This window comes from Rhinatrema bivittatum, chromosome 1 (assembly GCF_901001135.1).
Source record: "Rhinatrema bivittatum chromosome 1, aRhiBiv1.1, whole genome shotgun sequence".
In the NCBI taxonomy this organism is placed as follows: domain Eukaryota; kingdom Metazoa; phylum Chordata; class Amphibia; order Gymnophiona; family Rhinatrematidae; genus Rhinatrema; species Rhinatrema bivittatum.
Window position 1 is genome coordinate 752,047,170 of NC_042615.1, and position 14,462 is coordinate 752,061,631.

The 14,462-nt window shown below is 43.2% G+C and overlaps 1 protein-coding gene across 4 annotated transcripts in view; it reads right to left on the bottom strand.

Annotated features, from left to right (window-relative positions):
* The window catches only part of NIPBL (NIPBL cohesin loading factor), a 1,214,062-nt gene that overhangs the window by 892,386 nt on the left and 307,214 nt on the right, over positions 1-14,462 (bottom strand). For all 4 annotated transcript variants that reach the window (XM_029578690.1, XM_029578673.1, XM_029578682.1 and 1 more), the window contains exons 6-7: positions 12,185-12,336; positions 537-697 (exon numbers count right to left, since the gene is read on the bottom strand). In XM_029578690.1, coding sequence (XP_029434550.1) covers positions 537-697; positions 12,185-12,336 — 313 coding nt within the window. The remainder of the gene's footprint in view (positions 1-536; positions 698-12,184; positions 12,337-14,462) is intronic.

The window sequence follows — 14,462 nt, forward strand, 5'->3', positions numbered from 1 at the left end:
CACCAGGAATGGCCAATTCTGGTCCTCGAGAACCACAAATAGGCCAGGTTTTCAGGATATCCACAATGAATATGCATAAGGTAGATTTGCATGCACTGCCTCCATTATATGCATATCTCTCTCATGCATATTCATATCCAAACTTGATGGTAGCAGTGATCGATGCCCGCCAGGCACTGACGGAATGCCAAACCCTACCTAAGAAAATTAACTGGCTAGAAGAAAAGTACAATACTGTGACATCCCGCAACAAACAATCCTGCTTCCTTAAACAGCAGAGGACTAAAACAGAAAAAGAAACTGAAGGTACCCCCTGCATGGATTCATGGACTGTTAGCATGCATGGGCATGCTGACTGAGGCACAGTCAAATAGTAACTGTGAAGTGAAATTCTCGTACTGGGCTCCATCAGATGATGTTACCCATGTGTAAGGACTGCCATCCTGCTTGTCCTTGGAGAATTTATATTTAAAACAGCTTCATAAATCCCCAATTAAATTGTGTACATTTGTTCCATTTAAGAATAAATGACATACCTCGCTGCCTAGCCTGTGCACCATCTGCAAGTAGTCTTCACTTGAGCTATGTCTAGAGTTGTCAGCATGGTGATTTGCTGAGGCTCCAGACAGCTGTGCAGATACTTTGTTATCATGCATGTTCCTCAGCCCCCCTTGGACAATGGGACTAGATACTGAAGCTGGAGGTAAGGGAGAATGCAAGCCATATAGAATTTAACAACATATTGCACATTTTGAGTCAAAATACACATATGATCTCAATGGTACACAATTCAAACTATCAAAAATAATTAAAATTGATGGTATCACACAAATAGCATGTATGATTCATGATTCTAAAAAGTCCATTATAAAAAGAGGGAAAATATCAAAGTAGGCAATTCACATATAATCAGAAAAACAGTAACACTGATCATAAGACTGGGCACAATGGAGTACATTTTCAAAAGCTTAGAAAAACTGCGCATTTAAATTTGGGAGGTTCATAGGCAAAATAGCTAAATCTCCCTAAGTAAATTTTGAGTTGGCTAAATGTATGTGTATACTTTTCACTGCAGTAAAGAGAGGGGCATTCTTGGGTCATAACTTGGTTGGGGGAGAAAACTAGACATATACATTGAAATTTACAAAATAAATGTATGCAGTCAAAGTATGACTGTGCTTTTTATAATATAACCACTTTATCTTTAATACAAACAATGGGGGTAGTTTGCATTTGAAGATCAGGTAAGATGGTGAAGGCTGAAAAGCACACACACACATTGTTAGTTAATCAGCTTACTAAAAACGTATCCAGTGTGTTTTAAAATGTTCTCTTTACTCTTATTAAGCATAAACAGTTATTGCACAAAAACATTTTGAAAAGCATCAATTTGAGATCTTCTTAATTTTTCAATCATTTAATGAATACTTATTTTCTGTTCTGACCATTACAGTATGACACAGTGGCCTGATTACATAATTTAAATGTAAAGATTTTCAGAAGTTGGCTAAAGGCAAAATAAAGCAACAAATAAAATAAGCAGCAATAAGCCACATTAAAATATTGTGTTTTGATGATTTTTTCATTGTCCCTTGAAATGTAAATATTATGGATATTTAAACCATTCAGTACAAAGGTAATGCAGGATTCTCCTGAACATTGTTTTGCTTGCAAAAATTTTTTTTTTTTTAACTTTCTGAATGTTAAGTGGTTTCAAAGTCATTTTGTTTCTTAGTGTTTAAGTGTCACAGTGACATTTGTGGAGACAAAAATAGGAAAATTATGTTCTTACCTGATAATTTTCGTTCCTGTAGTACCAAGGATCAGTCCAGACTGCTGGGTTATGCCTCCCCTCCAGCAGATGGAGTCAGAGAGAAAACTGAAAGCAGCCCCTAGATATACTGGTGTGCCACCTGCCATCCTTCAGTATAATTGATATCAAAGCAGAAGAAAAAGTAAAACAACTCCTCCGCCAACTTAGCCAATAATTAAGCATGGCAACTGTCTAGATCAAGTAGTAAAATTCTTCAAAGTAAAACAGCAACCTTCTGAATAAAAAATGTGCAAACACTAACCATTCTTCAATAAGGCACCACCCCCCAAATGAAATGAAATGGATAGCCACCTACCGTGTCCAAAGACCGAATAGCTATAGGAAAAAAGGGTTCGAGCAGACTCTCCTGACACACAGTATCGGGCGGGCGTCTGGACTGATCCTTGGTACTACAGGAACGAAAATTATCAGGTAAGAACATAATTTTCCTTTCCCTGTACATACCAGGATCAGTCCAGACTGCTGGGATGTACCCGAGCCGACTTAAATGGGGTGGGACCCAGAGAGTCCCGCTCAAATTACACTGCTGCCAAAGGAATCAGCTGATGGCCCTCGAACATCGACCCGATAATGTCGAGCGAAGGTATGCAACGACTTCCACGTGGCCGCCCTGCAAATCTCCTGGCTAAAAACCAGCTGACTTTCTGCCCAGGAAGTCGCCTGAGAACGTAGCGAATGGGCCTTGAGTCCTTCAGGAACCGACTTACCACAACCAATGTACGTGGATGCGATCGAGCTCTTCAACCAACGGGCAATAGTTGCTTTGGATGCCTGCAGCCCCTTTTTGGGCCCCTGCCACAAAACAAATAGGTGATCCGACCTTCTAAAGTCATTAGTGACCTCCAAATATTGCAAGAGCACTCGACGAACATCTAAACGCTTCAGCTCGGAACCTTGAGAAGACTTCAGCTCCGTCGCCGAGAAAGATGGCAATTCCACCGACTGATTAACATGAAAGGCCAATACTACCTTTGGCAAGAACGAAGGGACCGTACGCAACGACACACCGGACTCCAAAATACGCAAGAACGGTTCTCTGCACGAAAGTGCCTGTAGCTCCGATACCCGACGGGCGGACACGATGGCCACTAGAAACACGGTTTTGAGTGTTAAATCCTTTAAGGAGGCCCGCCTAAGAGGTTCAAAGGGGGCTGCGTTGAGGCCTTTGAGAACCAAGTTCAAACTCCAAGAAGGACAAGGGACTCTTAGTGGAGGGCGCAAGTTCCGAATGCCACGCAAAAATCGGGCTACATCTGGGTGACACGCGAGAGAGGATCCTTCAACCTTTCCCCTCAAACAACCCAGAGCCGCTACTTGGACCCTCAGAGAACTGAAAGCCAAACCCTTCTTCAAACCATCCTGCAGAAACATAAGGATATTACCTACCGAAGCCCGGCGTGGCGGAATTTCAGAGGCAGCGCACCAGGAGTCAAACACTTTCCACACTCTGGCATAAGTAAGCGTGGTAGAGGGCTTTCGCGCACGAAGCAGCGTGGAAATGACAGGTTCTGAATAGCCTTTCTTCCTCAACTGCCTCCGCTCATAAGCCAAGCCGCCAGACAAAAGCGATCCGCCAGATCGAAAAATACGGGCCCCTGCCGAAGAAGGTTCGGAAGATGGCCCAGACATAAGGGCCCGTCCATCGCGAGATTGACTAGATCCACAAACCATGGTCTTCTTGGCCACTCTGGAGCCACTAGAATCACTGGACCGCGATGGGATTCTATGCGTCTTAACACCTTGCCTACTAGGGGCCACGGAGGAAACACAAAGTAGGATGTGACGAGGCCATGGAAGCACTAGTGCATCTACCCCTTCCGATCCGTGTTCTCGCCTTCGGCTGAAGAAACGCGCTGCCCTGGCATTTAGCCGAGTCGCCATCAGGTCCAGGCGCGGAATCCCCCACCGCCGGGTGATGAGACTCATTGCCTCGGTCGAGAGCTCCCACTCTCCGGGATCCAAGTATTGACGACTTAGATAATCCGCTTGTATGTTGTCTACGCCTGCTATGTGGGTGGCTGCAATGCGGGATAGATAATGTTCCGCCCAGGTCATTAACAACGACACTTCGTCCGCCACCGGCCGACTTCTCGTGCCGCCCTGGCGATTTATATATGCTACCGTGGTTACGTTGTCTGATAGAACTCGAACCGCCCGACTTTGCACCATCGGAAGAAGGTGACGCAAGGCTAGACGTACCGCTCTGGTCTCCAGACGGTTGATGGACCAAGAAGCCTGACGAGGGGTCCACATTCCTTGTATAGCTCGTGATTGACAGACCGCTCCCCAGCCTGTCAGACTGGCATCCGTCGTCACTACGACCCACGGGGGAGGATCTAGGTCCACTCCCTGCAAGAGATGGTCCGGGATCAACCACCAAGCTAAGCTGGACCGCGCCAGCTCCATCAGTGGCAACTGAACGCCGTAATCCCTGGATCTCTGATCCCAGCGAGAAAGGAGAGCCTTTTGCAAAGGACGCATATGTGCAAAGGCCAACGGCACCATCTCCAGAGTAGAAACCATATGTCCAATGACTTGTAAATAATCCCAGGCCGTAGGTAACGGGAGGTCTAGTAGGTTCTGTACCTGAAACATCAGGTTCTCCAGTCTCTGCTGAGTCAGGAATACCTTGCCCACCAAGGTATCGAAACGTGCTCCCAAAAATTCCAAATGCAGACTCGGAACCAACTGGCTCTTTGCAAAGTTGACTACCCAACCTAGCGATTGAAGTTGCTATACTACCGACTGGACTGCTCGCCTGCACGCGTTCTCCGACTTTGCCCGGATGAGCCAATCGTCTAGGTAGGGATGCACCAGTATTCCTTGACGCCGCAGAAAGACTGCGACTACTACGAGAACCTTGGTAAACACTCTCGGAGCCGTGGCTAACCCGAATGGAAGGGCGCAAAACTGGAAGTGTTCCCCCAACACCATGAATCTCAGGTACCTCTGATGACGTTCCCTGATCCCAATGTGAAGATACGCCTTGGCTAGATCCAAAGAAGCCAAAAATTCTCCCTTGTGGACGGCCGCAATAACAGATCTTAGAGTCTCCATGCGAAACCGGGGAACGCGCAAGGCCTTGTTTACTCGTTTCAAATCCAAAATTGGCCAGAACGTACCTTCCTTCTTTGGGACCACGAAGTAAATGGAATACCGGCCTGTCCTGGACTCGTCCGGAGGAACGGGCAATACTGCTCCCAGGGTCCGTAACCAGTTCACAGTTTGGGCTATAACCAGTTGCTTTTCCCGAGGACCGCAAGGACGCGATTTAGAAGAGGCATCTGCCGACCAACGACGGAGCCAAAGTAAACGCCGCGCAGCGACCACCGATGACATAGTACGTTCCGAGGTCCTCAACAAATCATACAAGGCATCCGCCGTGTAAGCGACTGCCGCTTCCACACAGTTGGCCTGTTCCGCCTCGGCCGGCGGGAGCTCCTGCATGGTAAGCAATTGTTGAACCCAGCGGAGAGTGGCTCTCTGAACCATATTGCTACACGCCGCTGCTCGGACTCCCAAGGCCGCTATCTCAAAAATGCGCTTCAAAAGAACCTCTAACTTTCGGTCTTGGAGATCTTTCAAGGCTACCCCTCCCGTGACGGGAATGGTAGTATGCTTAACCACAGCTGTGACCGCCGAATCCATGGAAGGGACCTTAAAAATCTCCAAAGAATCTGAGGGCAGGGGATATAACTTATTCATTACCCTGCTAACGCGCAGAGATGCCTCCGGAACCTCCCATTCCTTAGATACGAGCTGTAACATTTTGGAATGTAAGGGAAAGTTTGTGGGGGGGGCCCTCAGACTCGCCATAGCTACGTCCCCTGTGGAAGTATCCGTCTCCTGCTGCGGCGCCGGGATTTCTAACTCCTTCAAGACATGAAGGATCAAAAAGTTAAGTTCGTCTTTGCCAAACAGGCGCAAAACCTGGGGGGTCATCCCCTTCGAGAGACCCCTGAGCGTCAGAGACCTCTGTCCCTGCGCCATCTGGAGAGCCCTGGGTGAGATCCAGGACCCCCGGACCACCCGTACCCCCTAATGAATGAGCTCCGGCTTTGTCTGAAGCCCCCGCCTTCTCCTGAGCCCCAGACTTTCCCTGGACAGGAGACACCTTAGGAACCTTTGCGGGAGGGGGTTCATCCGGCTCCCAACCTGCCTCTGCCTCTAAAAACGCTTGGTGCATCAATAGCACAAATTTAGAAGAAAAGGGCACTTTCCTTTTACTTGAGCCCCCCGCGGGTTGTTCCTGAGGGGGGGGCTCGAGGAGCATCCAGGTCTGAGCCACTGCGCGGGCTTAAGGCAGGCGGTGACAAAGGAGAGGAGTCCTCATCCTCCGACACAGAATCAGCAGGCTGCCGCATGGTCAAGATGGCCGCCGGCTCCCTATCACTGGGAGGCGGGGCTGACGACCGCACGGCTGCCAGTCTCCCCAGCCGCGCCGAAGAAGAGCCAGAAGTACCGCTGTGGGCAGCGCTCGGCCCCCGGGAGGGTCCCTCGCCCCCAGGAATGCAGCGGGAGCAGAGACCCTCCCTGGAGAGTCGCGCCCCCGCCCTTCCGCAGGCCGTGCAGGCCGAAGACCGCGGCATCCGGAGGCTGAAGGAAAAAGCGTGCCAAAAATAAGTTGCCTCAGCGAGCTGCAAAATCGCCAGGTGAAAACTTTCCACCCCCTCCGGAGTCCCTGTTCAGCGCAGCTAGAAGCGCAGCAAGGTAGGGCTTAAAGTTAGATCACTGCCTGCTCCCAACAGGGACTTACGTGTCCTTGATCTTCTCCTTTTTTTTTTTTAAATAAAAGAAAGCCCTCTTCAGATTAAAAATCTGGAATGAATATACTTAGAGGGGGGGAGGGTGACCGGACCACCGGTAAGCTCTCCCCCAGGACCAAAAGGGACACACTAAATCCGGGCAAATGAGTGAAAGCAACGCTCTCAGCGCCTGCCTTAACGCTGCGCTTAATAAAGCAGAACAACCATTTCTTTCTTTCTTTTTTTTTTTTTAAACTAAGAAAGAAACCAGTTGATCTAGACAGTATAGACAGTAAAGTAATAAATAACACCTGAAAGGATTTTAGTCAGGACAGACAGGACCACAGGTTATGCCTCTCAATCTGCTGGAGTCAGAGGAAATACTGAAGGATGGCAGGTGGCACACCAGTATATCTAGGGGGGTGCTTTCAGTTTTCTCTCTGACTCCATCTGCTGGAGGGGAGGCATAACCCAGCAGTCTGGACTGATCCTGGTACGTACAGGGAACTACACCATCAGACAGAACTATAGTAGACTATAGATACTTCCTGGTACAGCATTTAAAAACAGGAAGATTAGAACAGATTAGAACAGAGAATACAAACCTCAATACCTTAAAGTAAACTGTGCAGTATTCTATTGTCAAGGCAATAATTCTGTAACTAATCTACACTAGCAGCAGATATACAATCAGTCATAGCGACCTAGAGAAAAACTAAAAATGCTGGTTATATTAAAATGCTACTAAAGATGACACAGGTCTAAGTTAACAAATGTTATAGTTTCAAAATGGGAAAACCTGTCTTTGCCTTATATCCTCTCTTTTTTCTCCTTGTGCTTCAAAGGAAATTAGGCTAATTCGAGAACATCTGACATTCAGGAAAATATGAAAAGCGCTTCTTTTTTTTTTTTTTTTTTACTGAAGCTTTAAATAATTGGGTAGCTCAATCTCCATTTTTTTTTTTTTATCAAAGGTACTTAGGATGCCTAATTCAGCAAATTATGTTTTGTACTTTGCTCTGAAATTTTTTAACTCTGATTTATAATGTGGCACTTGCTCCAGTTCTGTTCATGGGGATCCAAAGCTGAAGGTGCCACAGGCCTCCATTTGTAACTACCTCTAGTGCCCCGCTGCCCCATTTCTAATAGTACTTTCTATTCTATCTGGCCCATCAACAGCAATCATCTGGCTGAGAAGTTCAGACTGCAGCTCTACCTCAGAAACACCGCACAAGTGCAAACTTAAGATAGCTATTAGATATCACTGTTGAGTAGCATCTGCACTCTTTTGTTCAAGGACTATAAAGATTGCCTCTGTGATATCCCCAATCCCTTAATCTGTGGAGCAGAAGCCAGGTCTCCTGCATAGCAGTGCTGCCTTCATAGCATTGGAGAGGCCAAGAAATAACTTTTGCATTAAGATATTTTATTTTTGATCCAGAGTGTGGAGTCCCTCCTGGGTGGAATTCCAAATCTTTGCAGTGTTTTTCAGAGAAATGCATGCTCCCAGAAATGCCGTAGCTGGCTCTATATGACGTTATAAGGCAGGATGGTACACAGTAGCTCCAATATTTTAGAGAAAACAGTTTTTTAATACATGCTATTTCTCCTTTTGAAGGAGTATGGCACTATACATACAGTGGCTTGCAAAAATTTTTGACCCCCTAAAAAGTCAGCAGATTAGTGTGGATTACAAACACACACACAAACAGATTGTTCCAGACAGTATTTTTTTTTTTTTTTGCACACCAGTATGCTCTTAAAGTAAATTTTCAAACTCACAATTCATTATTTGTCTGCATTTTTTGTAAAATAAAATTAAAAACTGAAAACTGGCATAAGTATTCAACTCCTGTGCTGTGGAAACTCAGAGTTTACCAGATGAAAGATATTGCCCTAACAATTAATCTCTACCTGTGAATCATTAAAAAAGGTCAGCTTTTCTGGATAAAAGACCCCCTAAAATTCCAGTACCATTGGTCAGACTATGAATCCGAAGGAAAACTGTGAAAACGAAGACAAAAGAGCATTCTAAGGAAATTAATGATAAAGTTAAAGACATGCATAAGATACAAAAATAATATCCAAATGCTTGGATATCCTAGTGAGTATTGTTGGATCAACTGTGAGGAAATGGAAGCAACATCATACTACCCAGATGCTGCCTAACCAAGGCTGTCCCTCAAAACTCAGCATCAGAGCAAAGAGGAGACTTGTGAGGGAATCCACAGAGAGGCCAATGATCTCTTTGAAGGAGCTTCAGAGTTCAGTGGCTGAGACTGGCGTGGAGGTACAACAGTCAACCATATCAAGAGCTCTGCTTACGACTGGCCTTCATGGGAGGGTGGCTAGAAAGAAGATATTACTAAGGAAAAGCCATATCAAAAGCATGTTTGGAGTTTGCCAGAAAGCATCATTGACCCAGCTAAAATGTGGGATATGGTTTTGTGCTCAGATGAGATAAAAATGGAGCTTTTTAGACAAAATTCAAAACGCTATGTATGGCACGAACCTTACACTGCCCATTCCTCAGCAATCACCAGCCAAACAGTAAAGCAAAAGGGTGGCAGCATCATGTTGTAGGGATGGATGCTTTTCCTCAGCAGGGACTGGGCATCTTGTTAAAACTGAAGGATGATGGACGGTGCAACATATAGGGAGATACTGCAAGACAACCTGCTTCAGTCTGCTAAAAAACAAACTTGGGAGAATGTTCACCTTTCAGCAGGATAATAATCACAAGCACAAGGCCAAAGCAACAGATGAGTGGCTGAACAAAAAGGTGAATTTTCTACAATGGCCAAGACAAAGTCCAGATCTTAATCCAATTGAAAATCTATGGCACTAATTAAAAATTGCAGTCCATAACCATCATCCAACCAACCTGAGCAAATCTGTCAAATAGGCAAAAATCACTCTCAGTGTGCAAACCTGGTAGAAATTTACCCAGCAAACTTAAAGCTATTATTGTAGCAAAAGATAGCTTTACAAAGAATTAGTTTGAAGGGGTTGAAATACTTATGCAAGCAGCATTTTCAGTTTTCAGTTTTATTTTACAAACAATGCAGAGAAATAATGAATTGAGACTTTGGTTTGCAATAAACATACTGTCTGGAACAATCTATATAAGTGTGATTTGTAATGCACACAAATTTGAATTTTTAGTGAGTTGAATATTGTGCAAGGTCTTTAGTACTTTTACTAAGCGTATTTTGATTTGGATCAGTTGAAATGCTTGTATCATGCTCTGGTCAAGATGCTGAAAACCATTAAGCCACACCACATTCTTGCTACAGGCTGAAATTCAGGCAGCTCACCTTCAAGTCTTCTGTCTTGAAGAGCTCAAGAAGTGATAAAGCTCGAGTGATGGCAAGAAAGGTAATACACCTATTGCTATTGAGGGGACCCCATGCTAGCAGAAGAGTAGTACTAAAAGATTTGATCTCTAAGGAGATTTCCCCTCCATTATTTGCCAGCAAAAAGGAACTAAAATTGACTATTATACCATGTAAAGTTATAACAGAAAAATTGGCACAAACGGTCAGAAGGCTCAAAGGTTACTTAAAGATGCCCTGTTGTGACAGCATCTGTTCTCATTTTTTGTTCAAAAGTAGTCTATAAAAGGTGCAATGTGCATGCGTACCTTAAAGATTCCTGAAACTGGCAGAATAAATTACATCAGTTAATTGGCAGCATCAGACATGGGGTATAGCACTCTTCTACTTCAATCTACAGAGTGCTGTTGCTTCTCCAAAATCCCAGTGTCCATGTTTGAAAGATTTTGCAATCAGCTATCCTATCAATTGGTCAGTTACAAGTCACTCCCAAAAATGTTTGGATAGTTCTTATGTAGAAGCTACAAAGAATCTAGTTTTCTCTAGGATCAATATGTTATGAGAATACTATTACAACTGCAGTTTTGTGGTTAAAGTGGTTTATGATCTTCTTTTACCCAAACCATTATTTAGAGACCAATTCCTAGAAAGTTTTTTCCATTGACACAAAGAGAGAACATTTAAAATCCAATTTCAGTCTTATGAGTTTATTTATTAGTACCATACAGAGCTTTTTGGTTTGCACCTCCTTTCCATATAACCAAATAAAAGAACTGAATTTTTTTTTTTTATAGTGATTACTGGATATTGTCATCCAATTTTAAGCAATTCAAATCACAAACAAGATTAAAAAGCATAATGGGGATAAAAACTGACACAGTAGCATGTTTAAATTTTAAACATGCATGTTAACAGTTTATAGTGCAAATGAAGTATCTACTTCTACCTGTGACTCTTACTAGCAAGATTTCTCGTAATACAGTCATATCAAAGATAATTTAATGACCTCTGATATTTTTAATCTCAAACTAAAAGATCAAATGATGTATTTCCTTCAAGTGTCATATTTTACTTTGCCAACAATAAATTTAAATCTAAAAGTTTTAGAAGTGCAACATTTTCGATGCACAATGTTGAAATAAAAACCCATCTCTCAGTGTTTATAGTAGGGCAAATATAGTGCAGCATTCTAGTAGTCATATTGGTTCTGGAGAAAACATGGAATCGTCGTAGGTTGTAATACCTTTTTAAAAGCATCAACTCCTTTTAAAAAGCTCATGTACACCACCACCTTTTGATGGACCTATAAAAAGAATCACAACCTACAAAAACTCCAAAATAGGGCAAACTTCACTTATTTTGGTCTATTTTTCTAATAAAATAAGCCTTTATCAATTAAAAAAAATCGAGTCAAACTACTTACATTTATGATAATACTCTTAATTTGTATTATATTTTGATATGTAAATGTTTATCATATATTGTTTTCTGTGCTTTGTATTACTTTCATAGCCAGAGATGTGAGATTCTGATTCACAGCATCCCATGTTCTAAAATAACATTAGTATTCACTAAATAGGATACTACACAATATAAAGTTAGGATCAATGATTAGCACAAATCTGTGGTTCACATCTTTGACCCCTCTCTCAAATCATGCCACTTTGGTTTTGGTTTTTATTTTGTTTTGTTAAAAAAATTAATTATTTCTGAGCCCACATACCATAAAGAAATGTAGGTCAATCTACTATATACTGAAGATGAAGAAGAGCAAAAGTACACAAACATGTAATGTTTCTGACATCATTAATTCAAGAACGCCTTTCTAATTCATGTTAGCTCCTGGTGAACATGTCTAATATGGGTTGCTGCACAAATGTGCCAATCACTAAAAACTTGAAAACTATCATTGAGCAAATTATAGTTTGCAAGATGATGATGATATATTTCCTGCATGACTCTTGTGCTGTTTTCCTTGAGGGCTGCAAACTGGGCACATTTTCAGAATTTCTTCAATGAATATGCATGAGATCTATTTGCATGCTTTGCCTCCATGATATGCCAACAGACATTGTGCATATTCATTGTGTTAACCTGAGTTACGGCACTCATGGACCAGATATGGGGACTCCTGACAGCGTACAGTTGAATTTTTAGTGGTTTAGATAGCTCTAGAAGTTGCAACTGGAGATCTCTCATTAGCTTTCCTTTCTCTTCCCAACATGGCCACTTATTCTTGTAACAAAGATGTTGTTGCATTAGTTTATTACCTTGCTGCATCTGAGGATGTGAGGTGTAACTTGGAGGATGTGAATATGACATGTATCCTGCAGGACTTTGAGGGGCATAGGGACTAGGCACAGGGCTGTTCTGTTGTGCCATAAACCTGTTACCAGAGCTCGTCTGTGGTGGTACAAATCGACTAGAAAAAAAAAGTATGCAAAAGTTAGAAAAAGTTTAATTCATCATTTTATTACTGCATTGCATTTTCATTAGACTAAACATGACCATCTGTAATTATTTTTCTGACACATACAATAGCAAGTGTAGACAATTTCCTGATATCCAAAGTATTTTCTGATAGTGCTCTATGTATAGCATACATCATTTTATTGTCAAAGAGAAGGAACACCACACCTTCAGACAGTAATATTTTAAGTCCCTCCCCTACTAAATGAAAAATATATTTATCATTTACTTTGGTTTCCATGAGATGATTTGAATAAAAGCCATATGATGTGGGAAGTGGTCATATGGCTTTTATTCATATGATGCGGGAAGTGCTCTCCAAACCTTACAAACTCATCACCTCTTGTTAACACGGAGAATAATACCCACCGCCTGCATCTTTGAGAAAGACTCCTGCAGCTACAGCCACTCTAATCTTAAGTATAACCTTATATGGTTTCTATACCATCTGAAATGTCTTTTGTCACCTCCCCTCCCACCTCCTCCTTCTCTCTGGGTCTCCCACTTCCTCACCCCATCCCACTCCCCCCATTACCTTAAGAAATCCCTCTTCTCATCATTTGTTCCTCTCCCTTTGCCCCCCTGCAACACTTCTGCGGCCACTCTCTTTCTAGAGTCCTTCGCTCCCCTGTGCACCTATTACGCACACCTTCTATATCCCTTCCAAACACTATTCTAGGACTCCCCTTATCCCCTCCTGTGAAGTCCCACTGGAAAGACACAAATCTGCTACCCATCATGACCACTCCTATTACACAATTAATTGGTTTCACCACCTTCACGATCCTCCTACTCAATGTGCAATCCATCTCCAAAAAAACTCCAATAATCTATGACATCCTCACAGACGACAAACCTGATATCCTTGCCATCACTGAAACATGGCTTAAGGAATCTGACACCGCCATTACCAACCAACTACCCATACAGTCATACGACATCTTTTCGATTCCCAGACCTAAAAAAAAGGAGGAGGTCTCTTACTAGCAGCCAAAAAGTCCTTTAAAATCTCGCACAAACCCATCCCACCTCCACACAAACTAGAAATCAGCCTTTTCACTGCTCACAACCTACAACTATGCCTTGCCTATTGCTCCACCAGGTCTCCTTGAAAAGAACCCATCAATCCTAATTGAGTACATTTCTAAACACATAAACATTCACATTCCAGCAATTATCCTTGGAGACTTCAATATCCATGTTGATGCAACACCTAGCACGCCCTCATGTGAGGCCATCTTATCAGCCCTAGATGCTCTAGGATTCAAGCAACTAATTTCTAACCCCACACACAGAGCAGGCCACACCTTGGACCTCATATTCACCAATTCACTCATTCATTCCAACTCACCCACCTGCACCCCCCCCCCCCCCCCAATCCCATGGTCAGATCACACATGGATTGATATCTCCTACTCCATAAACAGCCCCCCACCCCTATACAACCCAAAAAAATCAATCCAATTCAGACGCAACTGCAAGCAAGAAGACCTAATAACAGCCCTTGCATTAGAGCTCAACAAACTTGACCTCACTAAGAACATGCCATACTGGGTCTGACCAAGGGTCCATCAAGCCCAGCATCCTGTCTCCAACAGTGGCCAATCCAGGCCATAAGAACCTGGCAAGTACCCAAAAACTAAGTCTATTCCATGTTACCATTGCTAATGGCAGTGGCTATTCTCTAAGTGAACTTGATAGCAGGTAATGGACTTCTCCTCCAAGAACTTATCCAATCCTTTTTTAAACACAGCTATACTAACTGCACTAACCACATCCTCTGGCAACAAATTCCAGAGTTTAATTGTGCATTGAGTAAAAAGAACTTCCTCCGATTAGTTTTAAATGTGCCATATGCTAACTTCATGGAGTGCCCCCTAGTCTTTCTATTATCCGAAAGAGTAAATAGCTGATTCACATCTACCCATTCTAGACCTCTCATGATTTTAAACACCTCTATCATATCCCCCCTCAGCCGTCTCTTCTCCAAGCTGAAAAGTCCTAACCTCTTTAGTCTTTCCTCATAGGGGATCTGTTCCATTCCCCTTATTTTGGTAGCCCTTCTCTGTACCTTCTCCA